Source organism: Panulirus ornatus, chromosome 9 (genome assembly GCF_036320965.1).
Source record: "Panulirus ornatus isolate Po-2019 chromosome 9, ASM3632096v1, whole genome shotgun sequence".
NCBI lineage: Eukaryota > Metazoa > Arthropoda > Malacostraca > Decapoda > Palinuridae > Panulirus > Panulirus ornatus.
In genome coordinates, this window is record NC_092232.1 from 33375090 (window position 1) to 33387427 (window position 12338).

Sequence of the window (12338 nt, forward strand, 5' to 3'; positions counted from 1 at the left end):
AAGGTGACCAAGACAGCGATTTTCTTTATCCTATACGAGTTCATGAAATAACTAGCCTATAATAAATCAACCATTTTTTTTTTTTTTTGCTTTGTCGCTGTTTCCCACGTTTGCGAGGTAGCGCAAGGAAACAGACGAAAGAAATGGCCCAACCCACCCCCATACACATGTATATACATACGTCCACACACGCAAATATACATACCTACACAGCTTTCCATGGTTTACCCCAGACGCTTCACATGCCTTGATTCAATCCACTGACAGCACGTCAACCCCGGTATACCACATCGCTCCAATTCACTCTATTCCTTGCCCTCCTTTCACCCTCCTGCATGTTCAGGCCCCGATCACACAAAATCTTTTTCACTCCATCTTTCCACCTCCAATTTGGTCTCCCTCTTCTCCTCGTTTCCTCCACCTCCGACACATATATCCTCTTGCTCAATATTTCCTCACTCATTCTCTCCATGTGCCCAAACCATTTCAAAACACCCTCTTCTGCTCTCTCAACCACGCTCTTTTTATTTCCTCACATCTCTCTTACCCTTACGTTACTTACTCGATCAAACCACCTCACACCACACATTGTCCTCAAACATCTCATTTCCAGCACATCCATCCTCCTGCGCACAACTCTATCCATAGCCCACGCCTCGCAACCATACAACATTGTTGGAACCACTATTCCTTCAAACATACCCATTTTTGCTTTCCGAGATAATGTTCTCGACTTCCACACATTCTTCAAGGCTCCCAGAATTTTCGCCCCCTCCCCCACCCTATGATCCACTTCCGCTTCCATGGTTCCATCCGCTGCCAGATCCACTCCCAGATATCTAAAACACTTCACTTCCTCCAGTTTTTCTCCATTCAAACTCACCTCCCAATTGACTTGACCCTCAACCCTACTGTACCTAATAACCTTGCTCTTATTCACATTTACTCTTAACTTTCTTCTTTCACACACTTTACCAAACTCAGTCACCAGCTTCTGCAGTTTCTCACATGAATCAGCCACCAGCGCTGTATCATCAGCGAACAACAACTGACTCACTTCCCAAGCTCTCTCATCCCCAACAGACTTCATACTTGCCCCTCTTTCCAAAACTCTTGCATTCACCTCCCTAACAACCCCATCCATAAACAAATTAAACAACCATGGAGACATCACACACCCCTGCCGCAAACCTACATTCACTGAGAACCAATCACTTTCCTCTCTTCCTACACGTACACATGCCTTACATCCTCGATAAAAACTTTTCACTGCTTCTAACAACTTGCCACCCACACCATATATTCTTAATACCTTCCACAGAGCATCTCTATCAACTCTATCATATGCCTTCTCCAGATCCATAAATGCTACATACAAATCCATTTGCTTTTCTAAGTATTTCTCACATACATTCTTCAAAGCAAACACCTGATCCACACATCCTCTACCACTTCTGAAACCACACTGCTCTTCCCCAATCTGATGCTCTGTACATGCCTTCACCCTCTCAATCAATATCCTCCCATATAATTTACCAGGAATACTCAACAAACTTATACCTCTGTAATTTGAGCACTCACTCTTATCCCCTTTGCCTTTGTACAATGGCACTATGCACGCATTCCGCCAATCCTCAGGCACCTCACCATGAGTCATATATACATTAAATAACCTTACCAACCAGTCAACAATACAGTCACCCCCTTTTTTAATAAATTCCACTGCAATACCATCCAAACCTGCTGCCTTGCCAGCTTTCATCTTCCGCAAAGCTTTTACTACCTCTTCTCTGTTTACCAAATCATTTTCCCTAACCCTCTCACTTTGCACACCACCTCGACCAAAACACCCTATATCTGCCACTCTATCATCAAACACATTCAACAAACCTTCAAAATACTCACTCCATCTCCTTCTCACATCACCACTACTTGTTATGACCTCCCCATTTGCACCCTTCACTGAAGTTCCCATTTGCTCCCTTGTCTTACGCACTTTATTTACCTCCTTCCAGAACATCTTTTTATTCTCCCTAAAATTTAATGATACTCTCTCACCCCAACTCTCATTTGCCCTTTTTTTCGCCTCTTGCACCTTTCTCTTGACCTCCTGTCTCTTTCTTTTATACATCTCCCACTCAATTGCATTTTTTCCTGCAAAAATAGTCCAAATGCCTCTCTCTTCTCTTTCACTAATACTCTTACTTCTTCATCCCACCACTCACTACCCTTTCTAATCAACCCACCTCCCACTCTTCTCATGCCACAAGCATCTTTTGCGCAATCCATCACTGATTCCCTAAATACATCCCATTCCTCCCCCACTCCCCTTACTTCCATTGTTCTCACCTTTTTCCATTCTGTACTCGGTCTCTCCTGGTACTTCCTCACACAAGTCTCCTTCCCAAGCTCACTTACTCTCACCACCCTCTTCACCCCAACATTCACTCTTCTTTTCTGAAAACCCATACAAATCTTCACCTTAGCCTCCACAACCATATCATTAACAATATTTCACAAGGATTTTTTTTCATCCATGCACCAGGAAATTTTAGCTACAACTGATGTGGCTCCATCTGCCAAGGCTGTCAGCATTCATGATGATCATGGACAGTGATGCATCCTTCAGACTGTCCAAAACAGACTTCACTCAATGGACCTTTACAGCTACACAACAGCAAAGAACCTGCTTCTGTGACTTAAACATGGTGAAGAGAATGCAATACACACTTGAATACTGTGATGAAGCTAGTAGCTTCTGGGATCATACAATCTTTTGCAATGAAAAAATTTGTTTTGATGCTTCCTGAAATACTTGTGCGTGGCTGTTAACAAACACTACATAATCTTCTCTCTTTCACACACACACTCTCATCTGTTCTCTCTTCTAACCCTCTGTTGATAATTCAATGGCTATCTTAGTTCATGGATCACTTACAAAAAAGTTCCTCTATTTATTCTACCTATCAATTTAACTGTACCTCTGATGCCTGCACCCTTTGGGAACTCCCTTGAGGGGGTGGCCACAGCAAAAAGAGTCCCCATAACTCTGATCTTAGCAGGCCACTGCAGAAGGAAACTCTAGCACAGTGTTGTCAGAGGCTCCTACCTAATGTTCCCACTAGCTACTATTGCCTAATGTCAACCAAATGATCCAACCTATTACTTTTAACTAATCCTCCCAGCTAATGTTCCTATGTATCACTTCTACCAATGTTTCTATCTAATGATCCTACATACTATTTCTATTTACTGCTCCTACCACTTTGACAAGAGGAAGGGCTATCACACAGCACTCTCCACTGAAAAATCTAAAGTTACGTAGAATGAATTGTGAGTTAAGTGTTTGTCAAGTGTTATACATGATTAGGAGACATTGTAAGTTTGTGAACAGAATGGCAGCAGTCCACATGGGGGTGAAGCTAAAAGAAAAGACAGCTACCTGGGTCAAACGAGAGCAACTTGACAACCACTGAAGTGCTGGCTCACTACACAGTTGTCAATGACCCTCCTGATACCTAGGTTAGTAATACCAGTAACATCAGCAGCTGCCTACCAATCAGTGCTGGCTCACTATGCAGCTGTCACTGACCTTCATGATACCTAGGATAGTAATATCAATAACGCCAGTGGCTGCCTACCCACTACTAACTACCCATCTATGTAACATTGCTTACCTTCACTTTACAGAGAACTGCAACAAGAGATTCAGAATAAAACCCACTATCTTCTTCACAGCATTCTTAAACAAGCATGACTATCAGAAATCTATGACTTATGGTTTAAATGCAATGTCCCTATCTTGAAAACATTCAATCTATAACTCACGTGATGTTACGGTGACCATGACGCCACTGTAGCAGATCTCCACGGCCCTTGCAGCTGATGGTGACATTTGTCCCAGCAAGTGGCTCATTTCCACCAGTTTCAACTGCTACTTTTGGAATTCCTTGGCTCTCTGTATGGATATATACAAGATATTAACTGTTAATCATCTTAAGTCTCAGTATAAAGAAAAAATAAAATGAAGGATAACAAAATAGCAAAATAAAATGCAGCAAAAAGTAAAAGCCAAGAATTGTGATGTTATAACATGTAAAGTGGCTGGAGTAAACCATGGAAAGGTTTGTGGAGCTTAGTTGTGGATCAGCAGCTGTGCTTTCCATGCACTACATATGACAACTAAAGAACAGATGTGAGAGATTGCAGCCTTCCTTCGTCTGTTCCTGGTGCTACCTCGCTAACAGAGGAAATGTGGTAAAGTACGAAACAATGAATGAAAACACACAACATAAAAAAAAACTATAAGTGATACAGAGATTGCCAGACAGCAAATATTTCAAATATACAACTCAAATCTGCTTTTATGGTTATCAATTAGCTCTCCTTTCCATTTCATATTTTAACTTGGCAGACATTACACTGTCATGTATCATGTTCTAAAATTACATAAAACCCATGCCAGTATCAATAACTTGGAAGGGTATATTTGCATCATAATTATTGCAAAAAAGTTTGATTATTGAAAACTATATAAATAATACTAGATATGGAAAATTTAACTGCAGAAAAAAAGCTTAAGTGATGTGGAGTAAATCTTTATCATATGCTCATGTAGGCAGGACTGAGCTAAAACTCCTCTAGACAGCAAAGAGGCCACAAATCATTCAAAACTCACCTAAACTCATCAGCACACTCTATCCATTCTTCTGTTTCATCCTTAGTCTTCAATTTCCATCCAATCTTCTCACCTCCTTGGACTTTTTTTCATTTTTTCCCATAACGAATTTCTCTACATATCTAGAAAGTCTCATCACATACTACTTTTCTTTCCTAACATACTTCATTATAATTTCATATAATCGTTCTTACTCACTGGATTTTCCAATGAGGTAAACAACCAGAGTAAGGTTTTGAAATTTTAAACTCCATACTCTTATCAAACCACTTTCTAAAACTACTCACGATAAGCATATCTCTTACTCCAATAATACAAAGGAATATTTTGTCTTTGTATAGATCAATGATCTCTTATCTATATCAGCTCTGGCTACATGGGCTAGATGTATGTACTTACTTGAAAGTTCAATCTAAAGCAATCCAAGTTATCAACTCTTCCAATTATATTTCATTATATGTATTCACAGCATTTTCTCAATAGTTTTCTTTCTTCTGTACATAATACTTAAAGTTTTTACTGCCAAGACCTGGCGATTTGCTTCCCTCCATCCTCAACATAGCTATGCAATGCCTGGCAAGCTACTATGTTTTATCATTATTACTCTGTGACAAGAAGCAAATCCAGAGCGAGCCACCATGTTTCTTTCCCTGTGCCACTAAGCTGTGATACTGTAACTTTTTGTTACTTTCCAATCAAAAATGCCTGGTCCCTCACATAAGAACCACTCAATAACGGCTGAATTAGCTAAGCCAATCATATAGGAGTGCTGGCATCTAAATGGCCCTGGTGAATACCTGGTAAAGTCACCTGGAGTTTTCCAACCTACAACCCATGAAAGCCCAAGTTGTTGTGTTGGGTTGCTGGTCAAGCAAGCTGTTGGAAGTCACAGCCCTTGGGGCCACACAGCCTGGCTGGTCTTGTACACTTTAGAAATACTTGTCCAGTGTACTCTCAAATTTCTCAACTGTGCATCCTATACTTCTTCTAGTGGTAGCTGGCAAGGTCGTAAAGAGTCTTGTGCCCTAAATGTCTAAGGTGTTCCCTTTTTTTTTTTTTTTTTTTTTTTTTTTTTTTTTTTTTTTTTTACAATGCAGGAGAGGGGGGGTTGGGAACCCTCCCCTTATTGTATTTCAATTTCTAAAAGTAAAAATAGGAGTCAAGTGGGGAGTGCTCATCCCCCTTGAAGGCTCATATTGGGGTGTCTAAATGTGTGTGGATATAACCAAGAAGAGAAGAAAGGTGATAGGTGATATGCTTGAGGAAAAAACCTGGATGCTCTGACTATGGGTGAAATAAAGCTCAAGGGTAAAGGAGAAGAATTGTTTGGAAAAGTCTTGTGAGTAAAGTCAGGGGTTGATGAGAGGACAAGAGCTAAAGGAGTAGTAGCACTACTCCTGAAGCAGTTGTGGGTGTGCGTGATTATGTGTAAGAAAGTAAATTCTAGATTGATGTGGGTAAAACTGAAAGTGGATAGAGAGAGATGGGTGATTATTGGTGCCTATGCACCTGGTCATGAGAAGAAAGATCATGAGAGGCAAGTGCTTTGGGAGCAGCTAAGTGACTGTGTCAGCAGCTTTGGTGCACACAACCGGGTATCAGTGATGGGCGATTTAAATGCAAAGGTGAGTAATGTGGCAGTTGAGGGTATAATTGGTGTACATGGAATATTCAGAGCTGTGAATGGATACGGTGAAGAGCTTGTGGATCTGTGTGCTGAAAAAAGACTGGTGACTGGGAATACCTGGTTCAAAAGGGAGGCATAAATAAGTATACATATGTGAGTAGGAGAGACGGCCGAAGGGCATTAGCAAATCATGTGTTAATTGATAGGAGTGTAAAAGAGAGACTTTTGAATGTTAATGTACTGAGAGGGGCAGCTGGTGGGATGTCTGGTCACTACCTTGTGGAGGCGAAGGTGAAGATTAGTAGAGGTTTTCAGAAAAGAAGAGAAAATGTTGGGGTGAAGAGAGTGGTGAGAGTAAGTGAGCTTGGAAAGGTGACTTGAGTGAGGAAGTACCAGGAGAGATTGACTGTAGAATGTCAAATGGTGAGAGCAAATGACATGAGGGGAGTGGGTGAGGAATGGGATGTATTTAAGGAAGCAGTGATGGCAAGTGCAAAGGATGCATGTGGCATGAGAAAGGTGGGCAGATCAGAAACGGTAGCAAGTAATGGAATGAAGAAGTAAATTGTTAGTGAAAGAGAAGAGAGAGGCATTTGGACAATACTTACAAGGAAGGGGTACAAATGATTGGGAGATGTATAAATGAAAGCAGCAGGAGGTCAAGAGGAAGGTGCAAGTGTTGAAAAATGGGCAAATCAGAGTTGGGGTGAGAATATCATTAAAGTTTAGGGAGAATAAAAAAAATGTTTTGTAAGGAGGTAAATAAAAGTGTGTAAGACAAGAGAGCAAATGGGAACATAGGTGAAGGGGGCACAGGGAGAAGTGATAACAAGTAGTGATGAAGTAAGAAGGATATGGAGTATTTTGAAGGTTTGTTAAATGTATTTGATGATAAGAGTGGCAGATGTAGGGTGTTTTGGTCGGGGTGGAGTGTGAAGTGAAAGGGTCAAGGAGAATGGTTTGGTTAAGAGAGAAGAGGAAGTGAAAGCTTTGCGGAAGATGAAATCTGGCAAGGTGGTGGGTTTGGATGGTATTGCAGTTGAATATATTAAGAAAGGGGGTGAATATGTTGTTGATTGGTTGGTAAGAATATTCAATGTATGTATAGATCATGGTGTAAAGCCTGAGGATTGGTGGAATGCATGCATAGTGCCACTGTGTAAAGGCAAAGGGGATAAAAGTGAGTGTTCAAATTACAGAGGCACAAGTTTGATGAGTATACCTGGAAAACTGTATGGTTACTGATTGAGTGGGTGAAGCTAAGCACAGGGCATGAGATTGGGGAGGAGCAGTGTGGTTTCAGAAGTGGTAGAGGAGATGTGGACCACATTTTTGCTCTGAGGAATCTGTGTAAGTAATACTTAGAAAAACAGATGGATTTGTATATGGCATTTATGGTTCTGGAGAGGTCACATGATAGGGTTGATGGAGATGCTTCGTGGAAGGTCCTACGAAGCTATGGTGTGGGAGGTGAACTGCTAGATGTAGTGAGTTTTCATCATGGGTGTGAAGTAGAAAGAGAGGAGAGTGATTGGTTCCCAGTAAAGGTTGGTCTGCAACATGGGTGTGTGATTTCACTATGGTTGTTTAATCTGTTTATGGATAGGGTGGTTATGGAAGTAAATGCAAGAGTTTTGGAGAGGAATAAGTATACAGTCTGTTGGGATTAGAGAGCTGTCCACCAGTGATATAGCATTTGTGGCTGGAGAAACTGCAGAAGTTGGTGACAGTTTCGAAAGGTATGTGAAAGGAGAAAGTTGAGAGTAAATGTGAATATGAGCAAGGTTATTAGGTTCAGCAGGTTTAAGGGACAAGTTAGTTCGGAAGTAAGTTTGAATGGAGAAAAATTGGAGGAAGTGAAGTGATTCAGATATCTGGGAGTGAACTTAGCAGTGAAATGGAACTAAGGAATCAGAAGCAAGTCATGGGGAAGGGGAGGGGGCAAAGGCTCTGGGAACGACGAAGACCATGTGGAAAGAGAAAATGTTATCTAGGAGAGCAAAAAATGGTATATTTGAAAGAATAGTAGTTCCAACAATATTATATGGTTACGAGGCATGGGTTATGGATAGGGCTGTGCAGAGGATGGATGTGTTGGAAAATAAATGTCTGAGGACAATTTGTGATGTAAGCTGGTTTGATTGAGTAAATAATGGAAGGGTAAGAGAGCTGTGTGGTAATAAAAAGAAAGTGGTCGAGGGAACAGAAGAGGGTGTGTTGAACTGTTCAGGACATATGGAGAGAATGAGAGAGGAAAGGTTGACAAAGAGGATGTGTATGTCAGGGGTGGAGGGAAAAAGAGGTGGGAGACCAAACTGGAGGTGGAAGGATGGAGTGAAAAAGATTTTGAGCGATCGGGGCCTGAACATTCAGGATGGTGAAAGGCACGCATGGAATACAGTGAATTGGAACAGTGTGGTATACTGGGGTCAACGCACTGTCAATTTACTGAACCAGGGCATGTGAAACATCTGGAGTAAACCATGGAAAGGTCTGTGGGGCCTGGATGTGGATAGGGAGATGCAGTTTCAGTGCATTACACACAACAGCTGGCACTACCTGGCTGACATAGGGAGTGGCAATGCTGTTTCCTCTGAGGTGGGGTGGCACCAGGAATGGATGAAGGTGAGCATGTATGAATATGTAGATGTACATTTACAAAAATTATTCCTGGGGATAGGGGAGAAAGAATACTTCCCACATATTCCCTGCGTGTCGTAGAAGGCGACTACAAGGGAAGGAAGCGGGGGGCTGGAAATCTTCCCCTCTCATCTTTTTTTTTTTTTTAATTTTCCGAAGGAAGGGACAGAGAAGGGGGCCGGGTGAGGATGTTTCCTCAGAGGCCCAGTCCTCTGTTCTTAACGCTACCTCGCTGAGGCGGGAAATGGCGAATAGTATGAAAGAAAGAATACTTACATAAATGTATGTGTATGTATATGTATGCATATATGCGTATGTTGATATGGATATATATGTATACATGCATATACATAAACACCCACATACACACATATATATACCTATACATTTCAATGTATACATACATATACATACACAGACATATACATATATACACATGTACATTTTCATACTTGCTGCCTTCATCCATTCCCATCACCAATCTGCCACACATGATATAGCACACACACACACACACACACACCCTGCATGTGCTAGGACATGACAAAAAAGCCCACATTTGCTCACACTCAGTCTCTAGCTGTCATGTGTATTGCACCAAAACCACAGCTCCCTTTCCACATCCAGGCCCTATCCATGGTTTACCCCAGATGCTTCACATGCCCTGGTTCAATCCATTCACAGCACGTCGACCTTGGTATACCATATCATTCCAATTCACTCTATTCCTTGCACGCCTTTCACCCTCCTGTATGTTCAGGCCCCGATCGCTCAAAATCTTTTTCACTCCATCCTTCCACCTCCAATCTGGTCTCTTGCAAATAGATAAATAAATAAATATATAAGAAGACTCCTAACTAGTCAACAATACTGTCACCCCTCACAACAGTATACTATGGGTGAAAGGGGTGGACCCTGAGAGGTGAATCAGTTGCTGATTGCAGATGGTATGGCTCTGGTGACAAATATATGCTAAAGATTTAATGACTGTATCTTCCTTGACAAAGAGGATATATGTGTCAGAGGTGGAGGGAATGAGGAGAAGTGGGAGACCAAATTGAAGGTGGAAAGATGGAGTGAAAAAGATTTTGTGCGATCAGGGCCTGAACATGCAGGAGGGTGAAAGGCGTGCAAGGAATAGAGTGAACTGGAACGATGTGGTATACCGGGGTCGACGTGCTGTCAATGGATTGAACCAGGGCATGTGAAGCATCTGGGGTAAACCATGGAAAGTTTTGTAGGGGCTGGATGTGAAAAGGGAGCTGTGGTTTCAGTGCATTATACATGACAGATAGAGACTGAGTGTGAATGAACATGGCCTTTTATTGTCTTTTCCTAGCGCTACCTTGCAGGCCTGCGGGGGTTGTCATTTCATGTGTGGTGGGGTGGCGACGGGAATGAATAAAGGCAGCAAGTATGAATTATGTACATGTGTATATATGTATATGTCTATGTATGTATATATATGTATATGTTGAAATGTATAGGTATATATATGTGTGTGTGTGTGTGTGTGTGTGTGTGTGTGTGTGTGTGTGGATGTGTAGGTATATACATAAGTATATGGGTGTGTTGGGCCATTCTTTCGTCTGTTCCCTTGTGCTACCTTGCTAACGCAGGAGGCAGCGACAAGGCATGGGCTATAGAGAGAGATGTGGGGAGGAGGGTGGATGTGCTGGAAATGAGATGTTTGAGGACAATATGTGGTGTGAGGTGGTTTGATTGAGTAAGTAATGAAAGGGTAAGAGAGATGCGTGGTAATAAAAAGAGTGTGGTTGAGAGAGCAGAAGAGGGTGTTTTGAAATGGTTTGGTCACATGGAGAGAATGAGTGAGGAAAGACTAACAAAGAGGATATATGTGTCAGAGGTGGAGGGAATGAGGAGAAGTGGGAGACCAAATTGGAGGTGGAAAGATGGAGGGAAAAATATTCTTAGTGATCGGGGCCTGAACAAGCAGGAGGGTGAAAGGAGTGCAAGGAATAGGGTGAACTGGAACGATGTGGTATACCGGGGTCGACGTGCTGTCAATTGATTGAACCAGGGCATGTGAAGCGTATGGAGTAAACCATGGAAAGTTTTGTGGGGCATGGATGTGGAAAGGGAGCGGTGGTTTCTGTGTATGTGGGTGGGTTGGGCCATTCTTTTGTCTGTTTCCTTGCGCTACCTTGCTGACGCGGGAGACAGCGACAAAGTATAATAAATATTTATTCTATTCTATTTTGCTTAGTCGCTGTCTCTCGCATTTGCGAGGTAGCGCAAGGAAACAGAAGAAAGAAATGGCCCAACCCACCCCCATACACATGTATATACACACATGTCCACACACACAAACATACACACCCATACATCTCAATGTACACATATATATACACACACAGACACATACATATATACCCATGCACACAATTCACACTGTCTGACTTTATTCATTCCCATCGCCACCTCGCCACACATGGAATACCATCCCCCTCCCCACTCATGTGTGCGAGGTAGCACTAGGAAAAGATAACAAAGGCCCCATTCGTTCACACTCAGTCTCCAGCTGTCATGCAATAATGCCCAAAACCACAGCTCCCTTTCCACATCCAGGCCCCACACAGCTTTCCATGGTTTACCCCAGACGCTTCACATGCCCTGATTCAATCCACTGACAGCACGTCAACCCCGGTATACCACATCGATTCAATTCACTCTATTCCTTGCCTGCCTTTCACCCTCCTGCATGTTCAGGCCCCGATCACTCAAAATCTTTTTCACTCCATCTTTCTACCTCCAATTTGGTCTCCCACTTCTCCTCGTTCCCTCCACCTCCGACACATATATCCTCTTGGTCAATCTTTCCTCACTCATTCTCTCCATGTGCCCAAACCATTTCAAAACACCCTCTTCTGCTCTCTCAACCACGCTCTTTTTATTTCCACACATCTCTCTTACCCTTACATTACTTACTCGATCAAACCACCTCACACCACACATTGTCCTCAAACATCTCATTTCCAGCACATCAACCCTCCTGCGCACAACTCTATCCATAGCCCACGCCTCGCAACCATACAACATTGTTGGAACCACTATTCCTTCAAACATACCCATTTTTGCTTTCTGAGATAATGTTCTCGACTTCCACACATTCTTCAATGCTCCCAGGATTTTCGCCCCCTCCCCCACAATATGATTCACTTCCGCTTCCATGGTTCCATCCGCTGCCAGATCCACTCCCTGATATCTAAAACACTTTACTTCCTCCAGTTTTTCTCCATTCAAACTTACCTCCCAATTGACTTGAATAGTGGTTCCAACAATGTTGTATGGTTGCGAGGCGTGGGCTATGGATAGAGTTGTGCGCAGGAGGATGGATGTACTGGAAATGAGATGTTTTGAGGACAATGTGTG

At 42.3% G+C, this 12338-nt stretch overlaps 1 protein-coding gene across 2 annotated transcripts in view; it reads right to left on the reverse strand.

Annotated features, from left to right (window-relative positions):
• Positions 1-12338, reverse strand: part of Ptp69D (Protein tyrosine phosphatase 69D) — a 669136-nt gene that overhangs the window by 628703 nt on the left and 28095 nt on the right. For both annotated transcript variants that reach the window (XM_071664992.1, XM_071664991.1), the window contains exon 3: positions 3829-3958. In XM_071664992.1, the coding sequence (XP_071521093.1) occupies positions 3829-3958 (130 nt within the window). The remainder of the gene's footprint in view (positions 1-3828; positions 3959-12338) is intronic.